Raw genomic sequence first — 20,383 nt, 5'->3', positions numbered from 1 at the left:
AGGGCGGCCAGGGCGTTTGGCCATTGCACCCCTGCGGGCTGCGCCTGCCTCACTTCAGCTCGCGTGGCTGCTGCCTCTTTGTTCCCTCTCTCACCCCCTTCCCTTAAATCCTCGCCCGCCCTCCCTCACTCCTACACCCCATTTCCTCCGCCCTCAGCCGTCCGCCCGCAGCGCGTGTCTTGCCAGTCTACGACGCTCACTTGCGGCCTAGCGCGCTCTCATTATATAAGGCCCGGCTACGTCGATCGGTCGCCAAAATTTCCAGCCCGACCCAGACAAACCACACCTGACACTCCAAGTCACCCCCACAACCCCAACCTATCATCATGGCTTCCATGGAGTACGAGTCTGAGCAGCGCGGATACGATGGTTTGTCTCGCTCACCCCTGCGACACGCTCGCCTGCTGTTTGAACGCTTTGCTGACGGAGGTGTAGACGAGCCCCGTGGCTACGACCGCGACCGCAGCAGGTCTCCGCGCGGTGACCGTCGCGATATGGACAACTCTCGCGCTCGCAGTGCCTCGCCGAACGGTCGCGATAGCCGGTGAGCCCTTTCTCCCCTCTTAGAGATAGTATCGAGCAGCAGCTGACGCCAGACACAGCGGCCCACCGCCGGACCGCGAGGACGATGTCAGCCGCAACCCGGGTTCCAATCTCTTCGTCACCGGCATCCACCCCAGCCTCACCGAAGATGAAGTCACTCGTCTATTCGAGAAGTATGGCGAGGTGGAGCAGTGCAACATCATGCGCGATCCGCACACCAAGGAGTCGCGCGGCTTCGGTTTCGTCAAGATGGTCACCCCAGACCAGGCTGACGCTGCCAAGGAGGGCCTCCAGGGTGAAGTTCACCAGGGCAGGACGCTGAGCATCGAGAAAGCCCGCCGCGCGCGCCCACGTACTCCCACCCCGGGCAAGTACTACGGTCCGCCCAAGCGTGGTATGTTCTACGTCAACCTGCTATATCCATGAGCTAACATAGTCCAGAGTTCCGCGGAGGAGGCCGTGGAGGAGGGCCGCCCCGATATGGCGACCGCTATGAGGACCGCCGAGGCGGAGGCTCCTATGGTGGTAGTAGGCGAGACGACTACGGCGGGAGCTATGGCTACCGAGGCTCCCGCTATGAAGACCGCCCGTACCGCCGCGAGCGAGACGACTACGGCCCGCGTGGAGTCGACCGCTACGCCTCCCGCGACGACCGCTATAGCCGCGAGGACCGACGTGGTGGTGGAAGCGGATACTATGAGCGCCCGCCGCCACCAGCAGGAGGTGCAGCCGGCTACGGCGACGCTGCTCCTCCCCCTCGTCAGGAAGCATACGGCGGCAGCAGCGGCGGCGGTGGCGGTAGCAGGCCGTACGAGGACCGTGGTGACGATTACCGATATTCCAGCTAGCTTCCACGCTGACCCTGCTAGAGCCGAAACGGTACTGAGATGCTAACCATCTCCCCGGTTTTGGCGGCAATCTTCGACCTCATCCCCTCATGTAATCCTACACACTTCTTCTTTGCGAATCGGTTTAATACGGCTTCGTCACAACTCGGGGATTATGGTCGACAAAAGTTCATCGAAATGGTTTACGGCAGCGGCGCAGGGTAGCAAGCTTCAATAGTCTGCCATCTTGTAGCCCCAGCATCTTTTCATCACGGTCTTCGGCACACGGTGGATTTCCTTAGGAGAAACGGTAACAACTCTGCGGTAAACGCTTCCAAACGCCACGACGTCTGGCCTTTGGGAGCATCATCGTCTACATCTGCGTCGACATCCAAATTGTACTTCTATATCTTCCCATGCGATGCACCCAGGACGTCAAAAGCATCAGTCGTCACCACCCTCCGCGCTCAACACTGTCTAAATATTTCAATATCATCTCTGGCAATGTCGGCCCTCAACAGCTGCCCTCACATAACGGCGATGCCAGCAGCAGCCGCCCGATTCAATAAACCCGTGATGGGCTAGCAATAAATGGGCATCCGACTTAAACAACGCCGATGTAACAGCGACACTCCCCTCGACACGCAACATACGATTTTACTTGAAGAGCAACGCATGTGTGATCTTCATTCCTTCGACCTGCTGTGCGACAAGCAGCACCTAAACACACAAATCCCGTGCCATACCCGTGCCGCCACCGTGCAGGAAATTCGTCGACCATCCCGCAACAGCAAACACCAACAGCATCATCAACAACAATCAATGCGAATCATGGCAGATTCTTGCAAAGAGCCTGGTGTGTGCCCCTTTCCTTTACACTCCGTCGTTTCCTGTTTCGTCTGTCGTGTTTTCCTTTCCTATTTTCGGGCACGTTATCCCCCCTTATCTGACCGGTAGCTCAACCGCGACCTGGACGAGCTGCCGACCGTCTGTGAAGTCCTCCGTAGATGCCCGAACAGCTTCAGCTTGCGCTATCCGGATCATTTATACGCTGCAACAAACAAGCCCGCACGGTCTCCCGTTGGCAAGTCAGCGTGAGTAGACGGTAGACGGTAGACGCGCGACATGCCATAGTAGGCGCACGTATTATTCCGCTCACACATATACGGGATGCGGTGTGGGTGTCTGCAGGCACGCCCGATGGGTCAGCGATGCCTTGCGGTCCTCTAAAAATGAGGCAGTTACACGAAGATGGACTGCGACTGCGAACCGCGATTTGCCAGGTCGCGCTTGTCTGCGCCAACATGGACGGTACCGCTTGGTCCAGACATTGTAGCAATTTGTTCAGCCCTATGGCTAAACAAGAGCTAAGCAAAGCTTACGTAGACGCGGCAATCTCCAGAAAGACTCGCAGTAGCGCGTCCAGGAACGAAGACGCATTCTACCTAAATTTATCTTGTTTGAACGCATTGCTTCCTAGTGCAAGTACACTTTTTTGAGTATTTTACGCGTGTCTTTGGATGGATACTCTGGCACATTTGCAGGGTCTCTTGAGCTGATGGCATTTGTCGCTGTGAGGTCAAGTTTTCTGTGGTCTAACAGCCTTTGAACCCCGGTTTGTGTCCATGCCAGGAACGTCAACCAACTACGGTGCCATAATGTTGGAGCAGCAACTTCAATTACGTTTATAGAACGCGAATGCTGCACAGGTCGTTCGAAACGCAGTGTACGATTTGGGGCTAGCGCGCAGGGGTAGGCCAGTCGAAGGAGCCCGTTCGGCGATCTGACGACGCCTCTCTCAGCCCCGGGGCTTTTGCGCGGACAAGGCCGCCTGTGAAAGGGATGCCTCCTTTCGCAACCTCGCACCCGTGCGCCCAGTGTGTTCCTTCAATCCGTAACTTGTCCAGCGCATCTGTTCTCTTCTCCCACTATTTGTAGACTCCGTTTGCTGAGCGGCGTATTCGCTCCCTTTCTTCGTATTCGCAGGCCACCGCCACGAACGCCGATCGCCTGACGGTACGCTCAATAGTATCAGCAATGACAGGACCAAGCGAATGACTGACTTCCTCAGGACGACGCCCTCTTAACGATTTATGACTTGAGCCTCGGGACCTACGCGCATCTCCTCCCCGCTGCCGCGCCTCCTCCCCTACATACACCATGACGAAAAAGAAGATCATACCCTTTCTCGCGCTAACGGTGGTCCTATTCTTCTTCTTCCTATACTCGAGTCAGACTGCGCGTGACACATGGCAGAGGATACCGCAGCACATTGGGCTAGGAGATCATGTTGGCGACAGCGAACCACCGGGCGGCGACCTGTCAAATGGCCCGCCCAAGGACCCGGACTTCGCGAACTGGAACCCCAAACCGAACTTTAAGCCAGGCTCGCCCATGCCGTCGGGCCACAACTATACCTCCGTGCTTGTCATCGCGAAGACAAAGGAGGAGGACACGAGTTGGATGGACACGGAGCTGCCCGACCAGGTGAAGGCTGTATACGTCGCAGACGACCCGACCGCGCCGCTGCATCCCCCAAAGAACAAGGGCCACGAGGTCATGATCTACCTGTCTTGGATCATTGACAACTATGACAACCTGCCCGACGTCGCTATATTCATGCACGCCCACCAGCGCACCTGGCACAACGACGATATTTTAGATCACGATGCTGCGAACCTAGTCAAGAGACTGAGTCGCCAGCGCGTGTGGAGGGAAGGCTTCGTCAATATGCGCTGCTCCTGGTACCCCGGGTGCCCCGACTGGATGCATCCCGGCGAGACGGAGGAGAATGTGTACAAGCAAGAGGAGGTCCTGCTAGCGAAATCGTGGAGCGAGCTGTTCCCGCTCGACGAGGTGCCAGCCATTCTTGCGCAACCGTGCTGCGCGCAGTTCGCGCTGTCCCGCGAGCGCATTCAGGCGAAGCCGCATACGCAATATGTCTGGTACCGCGAGTGGCTGTTCTCGACGAAGCTCCCCGATTTCCTCTCTGGCCGTATATGGGAGTACGTATGGCAGTTCGTCTTCACGGGCAACAATGTCTACTGTCCCAAGGAGCACATATGCTTCTGCGACCAGTTCGGCAGCTGCTTTGGAGGTGAGCAGGAGTTTGATGATTTCATCAAGGTCAAGAATGAGCTCGGTGATCGGGAGCGCGATCTCCGTGAGTGGGAGGATAAGGGGAAAGCGATTCAGGAAGCGAAGGACGAGGGCCGCTTTGAGGAGGCGGAGCAGATGGAAAAGCCTGAGCCGGGCAAGGATAAGGAGTTCAGAAAGGAGATCGATAGGTTACGGCCGATTGTTGATGGGCTGAAGCGCGATGCCGTTGAGAGGGGGAAAGACCCGAAGAATCGCGCGAAGGAAGCCGGGAGGGAGTGGCATGAGGGAGATGATTTCTGAGCATTTTGAGGGATAACCCTTTTGCATTTACGGCGTCCGGAGATGGAGGCTACTGTGTAAATGGGTGTTTATGGTCCCCATTTTGGGCTGTATCGATAGGAACTTCTTCGGCGGTAGTATGTAGGACATACTTCTTACATTTCGAGATATCCAAAATGGTCCTCCGTTGAGGAACTTCAATTAAGCTTCTTCCTGATGCCACGCGCGGCAGCAACCACCTTCGACCTTCGAATGCCATTTGCTTACATAAGATAGTGAACTGGAAGAATGTCGGCGGTGAGGTAGAGGCCAATCACATGCCTGCCACACGATGCAAACAACACAAACCCGCAGCACGACCTCGACAATCGACCGCTGAGGCTCTGCTTGTCCTCGTCAAGCAATTGAGCAATCAGCGCTCCACAGGTGCGCATTTGCCAGTTCCTCCAAACCAAACATGACTTGTTCAAAAGCCCTCCGCTTCTCTCGCAAGCTGCTGCATTCCATAAACCGTCTATTCCATCCTCGAGTTCCTTGAGCGGTCTCGAACGCTGCATCGATTGCTCTCATTGCTTGCTTTGATCCATCCACTTACACTTGTATACACACAGTCCGACCGCCTTGCAGGCAGGCCGCGCGCTTGCTCAGGCGTGTTTGGCCCGCCGTCGCCGTCATGACGGCAAACGCGCCATACTACCAGATGCGCGGCCAGTTCACCAACGGCGCAAACGCCCAGTTCGTGCCTGACGACGTTGACGACTATGACCTCTCTGCGTCCATTACGCCTCAGGAGGCTGCTTCCCTCTATACCGAACGCCAGCCGTCTGAAACTCCGATCAATACACTGGAGGAGAACCACAATCTTGTCGAGCTACTGGAGGCCGCGACTACGGCTGCCGGACAGGCTGCGCAGGCCATGGACGTTGATACTTCTGGCGACAGCGCGGCAATACCGAGCAAGGGCAAGCGGAAGAGAGGCTCAAGCCCTTCGGCTGATGCGCAAGGAGACGCTGCGCCTGGCGCGAAGCGGGCGAGAATCGATTTGCCGACAGACCCTCAACTGCGCGGCGCAGATAATAGCATGCGCGGCAGATCCGAGAGCAGTAGTCTGCCGCCGTCAAGTGAGTTGATGGATAACGCTCGCGCTGCAGGTGTTCACTCCGCCGCCGCCCTCTTTCGACGCTCCTCCGAGAAGTCCAGCCGCAAGTACACACGTCCGCCCATGTCTAAACTCTTCATGTCGCTTCAACTCACTCCCGAGAACTTTCTCCATCTGCAGGCTCAAGCAAAGACGTATATGCTCGATCCAGCGCATCCCGAGCGGCAGAATTGCGTTGGAAACAGAGGCAAGGGAGACACGGACATGGTCAAGCTACGCTTGTTCAACTGCGTTCGGGATTTCTTAAATGATGGCGTAGGTGAGCGCTTCTTCGGCGAGTATGTTGAGAAGCCAGGGGAGAAAGATGCCATTGAGGCTGCCCGAGCCCTTGGAGAAGAGAAAAGCTCGCGCGATGATAAGCTGGTGTGGCCGAGGGACGGGAACAAGATCATCAGCCTCGTCACTCCGCTCCTGAGGCGTATGGTTACGAATGAGCGACAGCGCATGTACGCCATCGAGACGAGGAAAGGAGGCGCGAAGAAAAAGGAAGGTAGTGTTGAAGCAACCCAAGCGCAGGACAGCCATCCCGGCATGAGCGATGACAACAATCAGCGACAACAGAGTGAGCAACCACAGACCATCTTCGACAGCACAAACTTCCATCCGCTCGCTCCGCTTCAGAGTCAGATTTTGCAACCTCCAATCGTACCATCCGCTCCATCGTTACCGGTCCATTCTCCCGAAATCAACCAAGCAATCTACCCTCATATCACCACGGCTCACCCGACTAAGGCTATCTCCAATCGATCAGCCATCGAACTGTCGCCTGGGCTGAAGCTCCCTCTGCCGATCCAGCCTCCAACCGAGCCTCATTTGCAGCGCATCAATATCTTTCTGGCCAAGAAGGGCATCAGACTTGCGCGCGTGATCCGCCTCGAGGCCGCCCCACCAGATGAGCCTCTGTTCAACTATCAGTGGACCGAGCTGAGAACCAGAATCGACAACCTCATCAGGGAGAATGCGCTACTATACCCGGAGCTGCAGGAAGAGCTAAACAATCTCTCAAGCATGGGCCCCGAAGCACTCCGTGGCTTAGCAGTCGCTGCTAGTGAGATCCATGCTACGTCCACCGCGAACAACAATGAGGGTCTCGAAAGTGCTAATGGCAGTGCAACAGCACGAAACGACTCTGTGGCCATAGGCATGATCCCCGATGTAGTCTCCGACGATGCGTCGACGCGGGCGCTCCTCTCGGACTCCAGACAGTCATCACCTCCCGCTCAGACACCTGCAAGCATGACATCGCCATCGTCCGTCCTTCCCTCAGGTCGACTGCCCCCGTACAGGATCACGAGTATGTCGACACTGGGCTTGCGGGAGATAATGAATGAGAGTGATTGGATCGAGCTGAAGTCGGACATTGCGCACGCGGTCTGGGCGGATGGGGTTTGTAACTTGGTTGTGGAGCTTGACTGAACGCTAGCTCGATGCGGTGTTATGGCTTTGATTCAGGGCCATCCATCCTAAGTTTCGGTGCACTGGCATTACCATTTGTATTGTTACATTTGCATAGCGTGGAATGGGTATCAGGGCGGGGCATGGGGACGGCGTCATAGTGACTTTCGAAGGCTTTCAACCGCTTGCATGCATTGATGGAGTTTATCTTATTCTGGAACGCGAGTTTTCCCCAGCTGCGCGCATCTTCTTAGCACAGTGAGTCGTAGTCTACGGCAGATACGATAGGGTACATTGACTTTCAAGAGCGCGTCTAGCATGACTCTTCTGATGCACGCACGGACCTATTCCTCGATGTGTGAACGGCCAATTTGAAAGCATGTCACGAGACTTCGTGTCAGCCACCCGCGACTCATAAAGGCGCGTCAAGCCCGTCCCTTCTGTCTTATCCATCCTATCCATTTTCATCACTCCATTACGTCTTCTTTAATACTGCTTCCTCCACCGTTTCACTCTTCTCAGCACGACATGCAGTCGAAGACGCTCCAAGCGGGCAAAGTCACCGACTTCCAGACACGCGTCTACACGCTCCTACAGCAGATCCCCGAGGGCAAAGTGTCGACGTATGCCGCGCTAGCGAAGGCGCTGAACAGCAGTCCCAGGGCTGTGGGCGGCGCGTTGAGGAATAACCCGTTTGCGCCCGAGGTGCCGTGTCATCGGGTGTTGGCCAGTACTGGCGTAAGTTGAACCACGGGCTCTATAAAGCAAGGCTCTCCAGCCTACGCGAAGGTTGGGATAATGAGAGAGCTATGGGGCGTGGAAGGGGCGGGTTTGGAGGTTGTGGCTGTGGCTGACGAAGCGATAGTTCATCGGCGGGTTCAAGGGCGACTGGGAGAAGGTGCCGAGCGGGATTAATCAGGAGGAGAAGAGGAGGTTGCTGGGAGAGGAGGGGGTGTTGTTTGATGCGAATGGGTATTTAAAGGATAAGGCGCGGTGGTGGGATGGGTTTGAGGTCGAGGGCAAGGTGTGAGGGAATGGGTGGTGGGGTAGGCAAGGCGGGGCAGCAGCAGCAGCGTAGTAGAGCTGGAAAAGCTAGAGCTTGAACTTTTCATGACATTGTTGCATAGAAGATGACTGCTGTAACCTATAGACGGAAAGTTGGCAGGATATGCATTGCACATCGGTGGTTGAAAGCACTCCAGGTTGCTATGGTGCTTAGAAAGTCAACACAACCAAAACACCAAAAACACCAAAATGCCCCCCAAAGGCAACGAGATGCTAAAGGGCATGGGGAAGTCAAAAGCGAAGGTGAGCTTTCTCAGCTCATGTTATGTTTCAAAAGATGGATAAGTTCTAGGCGCAAGATCCGCAAACTGAAAACGAGTTTCTGGATGCTGCAGACGACTTCGAGCAAGCGGCGGGCAAATGGCGCGCGGGAGACGCTGCAAAGGCGACCCGGTTCTTCAACAGGGCGATTGACATGTACAACGAGGGATTGAAGAAGTTCCCAGGAAGCTTCGATCTGGCGTATAACAAGTGAGTCGGAAAATGTCCAAAAATTTTAATGTGGGCGTAACCTAATTCTCTACAGGGCGAATCTCGAATTCAACATTTGCGAAGACGACCGCATTGTGGCTCGGTTTAGCAGCAAGATGGCGCTTCTAGAGGAGACATTGAAGTCTCATCGAGTTGCGATGGCGCTGAAAGCCGAGAATACGGACGTCATGTTCAACACGGGTCAAGTTCTTACTTCGATCGCTGAAGCGCTTCTAGAGGCAGAGACGGAGGAGACCGCTAAAGTACCAGCGAGGACGCTACTTGAAGAGGCGGTTGATCTGTTCACCAAGTGTCTGGAACGGCAGCAGCAAGAGTATGAGCAGATGCGGATCGAGATTGCTAAGGCGCAGGCAGAGCAAGACCTTGAGGATCAGTTGGGAGCTGGGCAAGGGCTAGCTTCGGGGGCTAAGAAGTATGATGAGATGGAGACCTCGTCGACCGCCTCCTCAACGCTAGGCAATTGGGCAACCGTTGAAGAGCCCTTGACTCCGGAAACTATTCTGGAGACTTGCACCGCGCAGCTTGAAGCCTTAACGACACTCCTAGGTCTCTATGATCCCACGGATCTACTGCTCGAAGCACGCGCTCAACACGGCGTCGATACTACCAACAAAGTGCCGACACTGATCACTCTTCTCGACGACTCTCCCTTCCAGAAGCACGCCGAGGCACCCTCAGGCCCAACACTCTCCATATCCCCCTCGGGCACCATCGCCGAGGACCTGCAAACGGCACCGAAAGACGACGCCCTCCTCGCAGTCGCAAACTTCAACGTCGCTGTGGCCGAGGTCGCCTATCGACGCGGTCTATCAACATCAGATCAGTTCGCCCGTGCCATGAGCGACATCTTCACACCTATGACAAAACCACCGGGGGGCCAGGATCCAGCATATCTGAACGCCCTGTCCGCGTACGCAGACGCGCTTATGGATGTCGCCTCAACCATATCCGACAATCCCTCCCACAACGCCAACTCGCCCGCCTACGCCGCAGACCTAGAAACTCAATGGGCCGTTCTCACCGAAGCGCAGAATATCCTCACCAAGCTCTCCACCGGCGCAAACGCGTCTGCCCTCCCGGCCTCCCGCCTCGCAGACACCTTCCTCGCCCGCGGCGACACCGACCTCTTCCGGTTCCGTCTGGCGCTTCTTCCGGTTGCAAAGCCGCCGTGGGCGAGCAGTAAGGCTACACTGGTGGGTAATGCGGGCGTGTTCTACAGAGGAGCTAGGAGCTATGCGGAGAAGGCGGGGAAGGCGGATGTGCATCGCACCGCGGATGCGAAGGCTATCGTTGCCGAGGTGCTAAAGGAGGTGGTTAGCAGTGGAGGAGGGATCATCGTGGGGAACGAGAGTTGGAAAGTCAAGGGAATGGAGGTGAAGAAAGTGCTGGAGCAGATGGTGGAGGAGGGGATTCTGGGGAGGGACGAGGCGGAGGGCGTGCTGCGGATTGTTCAGTGATGCACATCATGCACGAGAGGAACTTATGCGAGATGCATTCCGGCTCTGCGGCTTTGAGGCTTTGAGCTGAGATAGAATGATAAATTCTATACAAATATGAGGCCAATCACTTTTGGTCTTTAGGGTTCGACTTTGGATACGATCCTCATTCTGGTCCCGTTCACTGTGTTCAGCATACCTTCCCTTTGTGTTACTGCGTCACCAACAAGGCAGTCGTCCTGACGTTACATTCTAGCTCGCTTTTCCCTCACGAGAGACCGCGAAAGTCTGCGCGTATACTGTTTTAGCCATGCATCAAGATCTGCCTTTGTACACTCCGAGTGATTCAGTAGAATGGATGGAGGCTTTGTTTTCCTCCATTCTTCCTATCACATATCCCTCATTTCTCATCCCTCCTTCTCCCTCCCTAACACCCTTCCCATCCCTCCCTCCCTACACCAGCCCATCATAAACCGCCTTCTCCGCCATAACCCACGCAGGAACCACCTTCCCATCTCCAAACGGCACAACCTGACTCGCAATAACGCCCGCAACGCCCTTCTCCCTGTCGACCCACCAAAAGCAATTAGCGAGACCAGCCCACCATCCCGTATTCGCGCCTCTACCCGTGGCGCCGGGAGCAATGGTGAGGAACATGCTGAGGCCCCAGCCCTGCGGTGGGTTCCCTTCCTGCGGATACATTTCGGGCATTGCGTTGGCGAGGAGGGGGTTTGCGGGCGCGGGGCCTGGGTGTGTTGGTTAGTTGTTTGTGAGAGGGCGGCATGGAGAGGGAGGGCGAGTGAGTGGCATGACGTACCGCCTCGAGCAAAGTTCGGCTGGTCCGGGATCTGGTTCTCCCACATTAACTGCACTGTCTCCTTTTTCAAGACTTGCTGCCCCGTTGTCGGGCTAGCGCCGTCGTTCAACAACATGCCCAGCACCTTGACGTACTCCTTTGGCCTTGCGAAGAGGCCCGCGCCTCCAGAGTGGAAAAACGTTTCCTGCTCTTCCTTGGTCGTCTGCCGGAAGGCGCGGCGGTAGATGTGGTCGCGCTCGTCGCACGCACCTGTCGCCGGGTCGCGCTGGTGCATGTATGCGAGGTTGGACGCCATTTCGCTGGTTGGGAACATGGTGGTGTGGGATATACCGAGGGGTTTGAAAATGTGCGTTTGGAAGTAGTCGTTGAGTTTGGTACCGGTGACGCGCTCGAGAATTATGCCGGCCCAGTCCATACCGATCTATTTGGTTGTCAGCTGAATTCGACCCTGCCAAACCTTCGTGATGTTAGGTTAGAGAAGGAGAGGGGATAGCTTACGCCATACTCCCACATGCTGCCCGGCTGATTCACCATCGGACTCTCCAAGATATCCTTCTCATCTCCCTGAAACTCATCAAGCCCTATGGGTCTCCCCTGGGCGATAACCCTCGGGTCGAAGAACGTGTACCCAAAACCACACGTGTGCGCGAGCAGCATACGCATGGTGACGCCGCGCTCTTGTTCTGCGGGCGTGACGCCGTCGGCGTACACTTTCTTCGCCGCTATCTCAGGCGCGATCTTCTTGATGAAGTCGGCGTCGTCGAGAGGGATTTTGCCGGATTCGACGAGTTGGAGGACAGCGATGGTGGTGACGATCTTGGTCATGGATGCGATCCCTGGGTTGGAAGAACACGTGGTTAGCGCGAACTAATCGGAAAGATCTTTCTTCAGGCAGTTTTTCCTAGTATTGAACATCACATATACCCAATCCGACAATCTCTAAAGGATAGAACGAGAGATTGTTGTCGTCGTGCAGCCGGGAAGACCTACAGAACGTCGTATCCATGTCCACCTTCTCCTTCGAATTAACCCCCCGCGTGCCCGACGCATGTTCTACCAGCGTCTTGCCGGCCTTGTCAACAGCGGCAAAGACAAGCCCTGGCACGCCCGTCCTGCCTTCAGACGTTACTCCATCGAGGACAGCCTTGACGTTCTGCACGCCTTCGGCTGAGAGAGGCATTACGGACGCTTTTACTTAATCGATTGTGAAGAAAGGTGAAGACGAGAAGAGCAATTGAAGGGAGAAGTACGGGGAGAAGGAAACTAAGAACTGGAGACACGAGGCGGGTTCGACCGAGGCGGTACTTATACACAGCATGGCTTGGACCCACAGATCCGTGGGAGTCGGGGCCTGAACTAGCGCAAGAAAGTCAAAATTCGAGTCGCTCCTCGCTCCTCGGTTCTTGATTAGTAGAACAGTCCGAATTTGTTGTCTCGGATGCTGCATGCCTGTCAGACCTAACGAGTATAGTGGTGAGCCGCAAGAGGGCCTAGCTCGACTCGGAAGTCTGGCGGAGAGGCGGAGACCACGAGCCTAGGATCGACCAATTGAACGCGTGGATTCTTCATAACTTCTGTCTTGAATTGCTAGATAGGCATGGCGCGACCGCGTCTGAGCCGAGGGGTGTTTGCAGTAGTTACCTCTAAGCTCGCTACCCCGCTGCGGGGCGTTCGTCGCAAAGTCGCCGGACCCTGCAGGTCTTACCAGACAGTCATCTTCGCATATATGCCGCGCCGGGAGACGATCGGTAACACATCAAGATATTCCCTGATCGCAGGGGATATGGTCGGCCTGAGGCGCCCAACAACACCAGATTCCCCTTGGGCGGATTAGACGGGCTCCGCCGAGCCGGGGCAGAACAGATGTATACTGAGAGCCCTCGATTCATCGTCCTCTTAGAGCTGAGAGTCCGCTTTTCAATTCTTTCAATGCTGCCATCACAAGAGGGACAGCTACCGGCCCAAGTAGCGGTAGGTATACAGCAACCTTGTGCTCGTCGGGAAAGTAGACTTGGCCAACCATGGACCTCTCGAAGAATGCTTTTTCTGCTTCGCCTTCTGCGATTCTCGCGAGTTCCAAGGCGCCCTGGAAGCGCCCCTCGCGGAGTCGGTCGCAGGCTAATTGAAGGTGAGCGAGAGCCAGGTCAACGGATTTGGCCACAGAATCAGGAACGGGGATCGACGGCAACTTCTGGTAGACTTGAGCGAGGGCGCCTAAAGTCGAAGATGCTGAGAAAATGAGAGATGCTGCGCGCACTCGCGCAAGGGTCGAGATGCGAAGGGGGAGGGAAGATGGCATCTGAGGCAAGCCGAGAAGCGATATAAGCTGGTTTGAGAAGGTATGCATGGCCGGGCCAAGAGCCTCCTTGGTCAAGCTCGCAGATACGATAGCATCCTTGCCCGGCGCGGTGGGATTGAGGATGGCAACACCACCCCATTGAGGAATGAGCCAGCTGTTTGCTCCGCTTTCCTTCACCAGAAGCGGTGACTGCGTTTTATCCGGAACGTAGAGGACGAAGTTGACTGTTGGTCCTTTGCCGATACTGGGGCTGAGCGGCCATTCGGCGGCGTTGATGAAGCCGCTCAGATCCTCTTTACGGAGGGTCCACGCCTTTAGGGCCTCGTCATATTCAGGTTGGCGAATGGACGGAGAGAAGGTCGCATAGAGCTGCACTTGGGTATCAACGGTGAAGTTGCTGATGGCGGAGAACGAATCCAGCAAGGGTGCTACGTATTGTCTGAGAGCCGACTCAATGTCCCAAGCAGAGGGCGTAGAGGTCGGGGTGAACAGCGAAAAGGTTAAATGGTAGGTTGGCGCATACTTCAGCGCCCTCGTGGATTGACGCTGGAGCTCCGCTGAGGTTTCCGGGGACAGCGACTTCATCTTAGATGAATGACCACCAGAGGCGGTAGACAAAAGATAGGCCAGTTGCGCCTGCTCCTCTGCAAATATCTTGTGTAGCTCGTGCGCAATGAAGGTCGCGAGGGGGGAGCCGGTCGAGGAGGGCGGCGGGATCTGGTTCGGCGTGTAGTATACATCCAAGGTCGGCGAGTACGGCTGCAGGTGTGAACGAGGCGTCGCGCCAGTCTCTACAGGTATTAATCTGATAGACAGGGCGATATCCTCATCGTCGCTAGTATTCCTCGTCCCATCGACTACGACTTGCTGGGAGGCATTCGCTGGTGCCGGCGGGTCGGCGAGCATGAGGCGGAGGTGGTGCGCGGAGAACTCATTCAGGTCATCGAGAGCATGCTGCGTCGTCCGGAGAAGGTGGTGCGCATCTTGCGGCGGCAATGGCGCTTCGACGGCAATGCGGAGAGGGAAGACTGGCTTGCATATCTAGGGGGAGTGTCAGAGCAACCCATCTTCGCGAGCCGCAGGCGGGACTACTACCTTCCCCTCAGCCCAATCCGTCATGTCCTGCAGTGGCAGATCTGCACGGTATATCGCCGTCGTCTTCCACCATACTGGGAGGCCCAAGCACAGCACTACGGCCCAGAAGGAGAAGATGGCGGACCGCCGTCGCCATAAGCTCTCGCGACCCTCTGGTGGAGGCTGCTTTCTCAATCTAACCGCGTCGAGCGAAGGAGGAGATGAGGGGGATGGCTTCGCGTCCTCTTTGGGAGCTGAAGACGCGTCAGCGCCCTCTGATGGCGGCATCTTGCAGTGATGCTCACCGTTAGCTGTCCACAACTTTCGAGGTGACCGTTCTTGGCGCTGAGGCCCCTGCGTCAGCCCTACAGGCTCAGACCTCATCAACTCAACTCTTTCGGCTCCAGTATGGGTTTCTTGTTGCTCAAGACGAGCGTTGATCGCGGGTCGAGGACAGAAGACTTTGGACTACCTATCCGTGATGAACAACCAAGCTTCCCTGTGGTTCAGCCAACCATGGACGCGAATGGTTTGTGCCGCCCAACACCTACCCGGCCGCTTGTTAGTCGAAAGCGCCCTATTCGCACCGATATTGGGAATTCTAACCGTCAATTTGGTCTCTCAGAATATCTGGATCACGGATTCTTCCGTCAGCGCTCTCATGGGGATTTTGGTGTTTTAGATTGGGTCCTTGATCGACCGGTTTGCGTAAAGACGCTCCCAACAGGGAGGAATGGCGGGTATGTTGATCTATGCGGTCCCAGATGGGAGCTTATGGGATTTGTCGGGTTGGGTTATGGTAGATATGATCCTAGGGGCCTTCACTGCATTTTCTGATACGCATGTACATCAGCACTGAATTATCTCTACGGGGATTTATCCTGACACTTCGTACTTCGCTTCACAGTGACCTCGTATACCGTCCTTCACAATCATGTGTATCCGGACCTGTTCTCTATAGGTTACACCACGCCCACATGGACAGCCACAGCTTAGACCCGCATCAACACCTGCACTCAACCAACCACGATGGACCTCCTTAAGGCCGCCAGACGCCTCCCTGGCGCAGACCAAATCGTTGATGCCGCAACATCAGGATACGATGCCGTTGGGAAGCCCATCCTCACTTCAACAGCCGGCAGAGCAGTCACCAAGTATGCAACTACCTGCCTCGACGGTGCTCTAGAAAAGGTCGCGAAGGGATGTGGAATTCCATATACAGGCAAGAAGCACGCCCTAACAGAGGATAACTTGAGGAAACTAGACCTAGAAAACGACACTCTGGAATTCTCCTCCAACGACCTGCTCAACCACCCCTTTCCTTCTTCCACCACACGGACTCGTCACAACCCCAACGCTCTCGAATTCACAGATGATGATCTCCTTGATTTATCAGACCTAGATTCTGATGCGGATTCCCAGAAGAATTGGTCCGTAGTTTGCGCTCCGGGCTCGAAGCAGATGAGTGAGTGGGAGGGGGAGGAGGAGGGGGAGGAGGATGATGATGATGCTACCACTGAGGACAAGAATGCAAATGGGGAAGACAGGCTTAATGAAGAGAACATGGAGAGCAAAAGACAAGGAGGGTTGGTGGAACAGGTAGAGGAAGTTTGGGGGATTGCTAAGAGTTTTGTTAAGGCGATTCCTTTAAGGTAAGAAGATAAAAGAAAGCATAGAATATTACCACGTCTTTAGAGATATACTAATAGAGAGGTAATAATAGAGAAGCTGTCATTCATTGATTTCGCCCAAGGCCAGCGTGTCTGTAAGAATCCCAAGATGTCGTCGATCTCATCTGGGACTCCATACCAATGGCCTAGTTCCGGATAACATTTCCATGCAATATCAAGGCCAAGGGAAGCGAGAGTCTTCGCGGCTCCTTCTCCAAACTTGTAATTTATCTTTTCGTCCTTTTCGCCATGACCTAGAAAGATAGGCGTTCCCAAACATGTATGGTTGCGAGCCATGCTGGTAGGGTTGGTTTCTTCCATGGATAGAACATCTCTTGCCAAACCAACCGCCTGAAGGAATGCATCATTATTCCCTTCATCTTCATCATCGCAAAATGTGACAAGACTAGTCTCTGTTTCGCCGTCTTCGGTGCCGCCTAGACGTACGATCTCGCCCAAGTCTTTTTCAAAAGGAAGCCATCCACTCATGCCAACGAAGGCGCCGATAGGGAACTCCAGGCCGAGCAAGATGAAAATAGCCATTGCACAACCTTGACTTAAGCCACCTAGGATGATGTTTTGAGGCGGTACAATCTCCACCTCTTGACTTAGGATGGACCGAACATATCTAGCCGATTCGCCTAGGCCATTTACTTGCAGATCGGTACGTTCCACGGGATCTTCCAGAGAGGCGAGGTTGAACCATTGGTTTATCAGTGCTCGTCTAAAAGCGGTGGACCGACATTTTTGTGCTGTTGGGAAGACGAATTTCATTCCAGGGAGGGAGTCCGCAAGGCCGGCCCCAGTAGATGAGATGGCGGACTCCAGGAACTCAACCCCGAACTTCTCACCACCATTCCCAAGTCCGTGAAGCAGTATGGCGGTGTGGGTGTGCTTGGCTCTTGGCTGGATAACAAATGGGTCGGGTCGGCCCGTTCTCTTGTTCGATGAAAGGGAGTGCGGCTTCGCGTCGGTCGGAAGTGAAAGGTCTTCCATTGGAACAAATTCACTTCCCTTAGTCTTTGGGAGGATGAAGTAAGCGTCAGCGCACGAACCAGGACGTATACGAGAAGCGCCATTTTAAGTGGGTCCCATCGATGCGGGGAACTGGGGTTGGAGCAGTCCGTGCACCTAGCGCGTCAGACCGACGCCCCTCTTCTGCCCACCATCTGGCCATTCCTCACACAGGACACCGAACACGTTGCCAGACTGAACCCCATTGCCTCCTTCTCCCTAACTCCATTCTCCCAAGAAATCAGTCAAGATGAGTGCGATTGCTGACACCAATGAGGGCCCGAACGAGGTCCTCAAGGTCCTCTTTGCTCTCTACCCGGGCTACAACACGCTCGACGTCGCTGGACCGCTCGAGATCCTCAGCCGCTCTCTGCATGAGCCCAAGGACAAGTGTAAGTCAATCTGTCTGGATCTTATGCCCACGAGCCTCAAATCGCATGTCTCTTTACTCAGCATCCGTCCCTTTGTTGACACTCCACCGCAGCGACCAAAGCCTTCGAATGCCAGTTCGTCGGCCCCTCCGCCGCAATGACCTCCGTCCAGGGCCTCACCATCAAGGCCGACATGGACTACGAGGATGCCATCGATGAGATCGAAGACTTCGACGTCGTCATCGTGCCCGGCGGCGAAGGCGTCTTCGAGGTCATCAAGAACAAGTTGGAGCCGCTCAACTTCCTCAGCAAGTACGTCGAGCTGCAGGAGAAGAATCCCGCCAAGGAGCGCACCATCCTCGCCATAGACATCGGCTCGCTCCTCCTTGCCCAACAAGGCATGCTCGAGGGCCTTGCTGCCACTACCCACCCCGACTACTATACCCGCCTTGAGACGATCTGCCAGGAGGCTTCTACTCGCGATCTCTCGATGCGCACCGATGTCATGGAGGAGCGATACGTGGTCAATAATGCGCGATTTGATTTGGGCGAGAACCCGGACGATGTGAGTAGCTTTGAATAATCGCCACATAGAGAGCCATACTAACGCAGGACAGAACCCGTACATCATCAAGAAGAGCCGTGAGGGCGCCAACATGTCCCACGCTCGCCGGAAGTCCATCGCGCGCAAGGGCAGCAACGCTTGGAGGGAGTCTCGCCGCCGCGAGTCCATCGCGCGGCGTGCCTCGATGCCGCTCGGTGGTATGCGCGTCATCACCACGGGCGGCGTCACGGCTGGCCTGGATGCCAGCTTGTACTTGGTAGCTTCTCTGGTTTCTCACGAGTCGGCTCTAGAGGTCGCTCGCATTATGCAGTATACCTGGGTCAAGGGCGTTACGGTCGATGCAATTGATGTTTGAACGGTGCTGCGGTCCGGCGAGACTTAGCGATGGCGTTCAAAACACTTCTTGGAAATAAGGATATGGATACGACTTCGCTTAGGCGGTTAGTCTATGATGTCGGGTGGGTTCAGAAGATCTACCTCGACTTGAGAGATGGTTACGATAAATTCATTGTGTGTTAGTATGCAAATGCGCGAACATTGCGACGTCCAAGCACGCGGCACCTCGTCATCGAGGCGGGATTTTCGAATCTCAATGGATCCCTTTTTCATAAATCCGCCGTTCTCAACTACTTTCTGGTGATGCAATGCCGTGGAAAATAGTATCGTGGTCGGATGGCGCGGGAGCGGCGGAACCCAACGATGAGGATCGGAGCACCGCGGTATCCCGCGGCAACCCGCCGGCCCATTATCTCTCGGAAAAGCACGATTTGCACGCGTCCACAATTCTAGACCTCTATCCCCCTTCCATTGGGCTCACAGGCGAAGGCCTTTCGCATACAATGACGATCGGCCGCTGCCGTGGGCCCAAGAGTCGGTGCACTCCTCCGCCACAGATGATGAGCACTTCGTATATAGAGCGGTGCAAGTCAACCATGATATCCAGCATGACTCCAAGTACCTCGAACACCAAAGCAACACTATTTGAAATCAATAACCATCGATTTTCTCGATATCCCATCTGAAACACTCCGCCTACCAACTGAAAGACATCGCAATGCCTCACTCCACCACCTCCAACATCACCATTCACCCTATCCAGCCTCCCAAAGGCTCCACCTACGACTTTGGCGCCGAATTGCGCGGCGCTGATCTCGAGAATCTGACCGACGCCGACGCCGAAATAATCAAGCGCGCCCTCTACGAGCACCAAGTCATCCTCTTCAAGAACCAGCACGCTCTCACCCCCAAAGCCCAATATGAAGTGACCCGCCTCTTCGACCCAGCCGCCACCGGCTACGGCCACGGCAAGACACTCGACGCCAAGCGCTCCATCCTGCACCCAGATCTGAAAACCATCCCGCACCAGCCGCAAGTCCAAGTCATCGGAAACGGCGCCGTTGCTGAGTTCGAGGGACTGAAGGATATCACGCTGAAGCATCCGCACCACAAGACGTTCCACAAGGAAGCCATCAGCGAAGAAGACGACCGCGAGAACACGAGGTTCTACAGATGGCATATCGATGCCGCGCTGTATGATCTCGAGCCGCCCAAGGCGACCAGCTTGCTGGCGGTCAAGGTGCCGAAGACGCAGTATCAGAACTTGCGGTATGATGATGGGACGGGGGATGAGTTGAAGGTGCCTAGGGGAAGTACGGCGTTTGTAAGCAGCTATACGATGTACGACCTCTTGTCCGAAGAGGACAAAGAGTTCGCCAGGACGACTAAGGTTCAGGTATGTACATACCACATCTCCTAACCTAGCATATGAGAGATACCAGTATGCTGACCAAAACCAGTATGCCCCACACCCATACATCTGGATGTCCCCCGCGAAATCCCGCTCCGACGGGCTAGGCCTCATCTCCGAGGGCCTCGAACTCTCCCCCTGCCAGCTCCCGCCCATCGACGAATCCAAGATCAAGGTCCTCCCTATGTGCTGGCGCAACCCGCTCACCAACCAACTCGCGCTACAAATCCACCCGTCCGCCGTGCAAAAACTGATCCTCGCCGACGGCAACGTCATCGACGACCTGAAGCAGGTCCGCGAGATTGTGCACCGCATGCAGCGCCCCGGTATTGCGCCCGAGCTCGTGTACCCAATTGATTGGGAGGAGGGCGACTTTGCCATCTTTCATAATAGGGGCGTGCTGCATACGGTTACGGGGAGCTTTTTGCCCGAGGAGGTTAGGATTTTTAGGCAGTGTAATATGGCAGCTAGTGAGCCGGTGTTGGGACCTGAGGTGTAGATGCGCAAGGGGAATAGGGTAGACAGGCGTAG

The 20,383-nt window shown here is 55.4% G+C and overlaps 11 protein-coding genes across 11 annotated transcripts; 8 read left to right on the top strand and 3 right to left on the bottom strand.

Annotated features, from left to right (window-relative positions):
• The first annotated feature begins 22 nt into the window (after positions 1-22).
• BU26DRAFT_448278 (RNA-binding domain-containing protein) lies at positions 23-1,541 on the top strand. The gene is made up of 4 exons (XM_033824677.1): positions 23-369; positions 436-544; positions 603-937; positions 985-1,541. Exons 1-4 carry the CDS (start codon positions 327-329, stop codon positions 1,389-1,391), a joined length of 894 nt encoding a protein of 297 aa, XP_033690067.1. The 5' UTR covers positions 23-326; the 3' UTR covers positions 1,392-1,541.
• A 1,899-nt stretch (positions 1,542-3,440) lies between these two features.
• Positions 3,441-4,964, top strand: BU26DRAFT_514862 (uncharacterized protein). Its single transcript, XM_033827930.1, has one exon. The coding sequence runs from the start codon at positions 3,531-3,533 to the stop codon at positions 4,767-4,769; it is 1,239 nt and encodes a 412-aa protein (XP_033690066.1). The 5' UTR covers positions 3,441-3,530; the 3' UTR covers positions 4,770-4,964.
• Positions 4,965-5,214: 250 nt separating this feature from the next.
• BU26DRAFT_150323 (uncharacterized protein) lies at positions 5,215-7,577 on the top strand. Its single transcript, XM_033819973.1, has one exon. It carries the CDS (start codon positions 5,422-5,424, stop codon positions 7,321-7,323), a length of 1,902 nt encoding a protein of 633 aa, XP_033690065.1. The 5' UTR covers positions 5,215-5,421; the 3' UTR covers positions 7,324-7,577.
• On the top strand, positions 7,578-8,444 carry BU26DRAFT_150324 (DNA binding methylated-DNA--cysteine S-methyltransferase). The gene is made up of 2 exons (XM_033819974.1): positions 7,578-8,040; positions 8,168-8,444. Exons 1-2 carry the CDS (start codon positions 7,831-7,833, stop codon positions 8,330-8,332), a joined length of 375 nt encoding a protein of 124 aa, XP_033690064.1. The 5' UTR covers positions 7,578-7,830; the 3' UTR covers positions 8,333-8,444.
• A 112-nt stretch (positions 8,445-8,556) lies between these two features.
• BU26DRAFT_417731 (uncharacterized protein) lies at positions 8,557-10,316 on the top strand (the record flags this gene model as incomplete). The annotated part of the gene is made up of 3 exons (XM_033823215.1): positions 8,557-8,610; positions 8,660-8,838; positions 8,894-10,316. 3 exons carry the CDS (start codon positions 8,557-8,559, stop codon positions 10,314-10,316), a joined length of 1,656 nt encoding a protein of 551 aa, XP_033690063.1.
• Positions 10,317-10,743: 427 nt separating this feature from the next.
• Positions 10,744-12,500, bottom strand: BU26DRAFT_150283 (beta-lactamase/transpeptidase-like protein). Its single transcript, XM_033819972.1, has 4 exons — positions 12,103-12,500; positions 11,611-11,948; positions 11,113-11,533; positions 10,744-11,041 (listed from the first exon to the last, which is right to left on the bottom strand). The coding sequence occupies exons 1-4, from the start codon at positions 12,290-12,292 to the stop codon at positions 10,749-10,751; spliced, it is 1,242 nt and encodes a 413-aa protein (XP_033690062.1). The 5' UTR covers positions 12,293-12,500; the 3' UTR covers positions 10,744-10,748.
• Positions 12,501-12,997: 497 nt separating this feature from the next.
• On the bottom strand, positions 12,998-14,773 carry BU26DRAFT_527922 (uncharacterized protein; the record flags this gene model as incomplete). Its single annotated transcript, XM_033830813.1, has 2 exons — positions 12,998-14,452; positions 14,507-14,773. The coding sequence occupies 2 exons, from the start codon at positions 14,771-14,773 to the stop codon at positions 12,998-13,000; spliced, it is 1,722 nt and encodes a 573-aa protein (XP_033690061.1).
• Positions 14,774-15,514: 741 nt separating this feature from the next.
• Positions 15,515-16,141, top strand: BU26DRAFT_500691 (uncharacterized protein; the record flags this gene model as incomplete). Its single annotated transcript, XM_033826514.1, has 1 exon — positions 15,515-16,141. One exon carries the CDS (start codon positions 15,515-15,517, stop codon positions 16,139-16,141), a length of 627 nt encoding a protein of 208 aa, XP_033690060.1.
• A 35-nt stretch (positions 16,142-16,176) lies between these two features.
• On the bottom strand, positions 16,177-17,171 carry BU26DRAFT_475706 (alpha/beta-hydrolase; the record flags this gene model as incomplete). The annotated part of the gene is made up of 2 exons (XM_033825544.1): positions 16,722-17,171; positions 16,177-16,592 (listed from the first exon to the last, which is right to left on the bottom strand). The coding sequence occupies exons 1-2, from the start codon at positions 17,149-17,151 to the stop codon at positions 16,177-16,179; spliced, it is 846 nt and encodes a 281-aa protein (XP_033690059.1). The 5' UTR covers positions 17,152-17,171.
• Positions 17,172-17,312: 141 nt separating this feature from the next.
• On the top strand, positions 17,313-18,666 carry BU26DRAFT_514858 (class I glutamine amidotransferase-like protein). Its single transcript, XM_033827929.1, has 3 exons — positions 17,313-17,561; positions 17,654-18,105; positions 18,158-18,666. The coding sequence occupies exons 1-3, from the start codon at positions 17,420-17,422 to the stop codon at positions 18,458-18,460; spliced, it is 897 nt and encodes a 298-aa protein (XP_033690058.1). The 5' UTR covers positions 17,313-17,419; the 3' UTR covers positions 18,461-18,666.
• Positions 18,667-19,159: 493 nt separating this feature from the next.
• Positions 19,160-20,351, top strand: BU26DRAFT_537588 (Clavaminate synthase-like protein; the record flags this gene model as incomplete). Its single annotated transcript, XM_033831419.1, has 2 exons — positions 19,160-19,837; positions 19,902-20,351. 2 exons carry the CDS (start codon positions 19,160-19,162, stop codon positions 20,349-20,351), a joined length of 1,128 nt encoding a protein of 375 aa, XP_033690057.1.
• Between the last annotated feature and the right edge of the window lie 32 nt (positions 20,352-20,383).

This window comes from Trematosphaeria pertusa, assembly GCF_010094035.1.
Source record: "Trematosphaeria pertusa strain CBS 122368 unplaced genomic scaffold BU26scaffold_2, whole genome shotgun sequence".
NCBI lineage: Eukaryota > Fungi > Ascomycota > Dothideomycetes > Pleosporales > Trematosphaeriaceae > Trematosphaeria > Trematosphaeria pertusa.
This window is presented reverse-complemented; position numbering and strand designations above follow the sequence as displayed.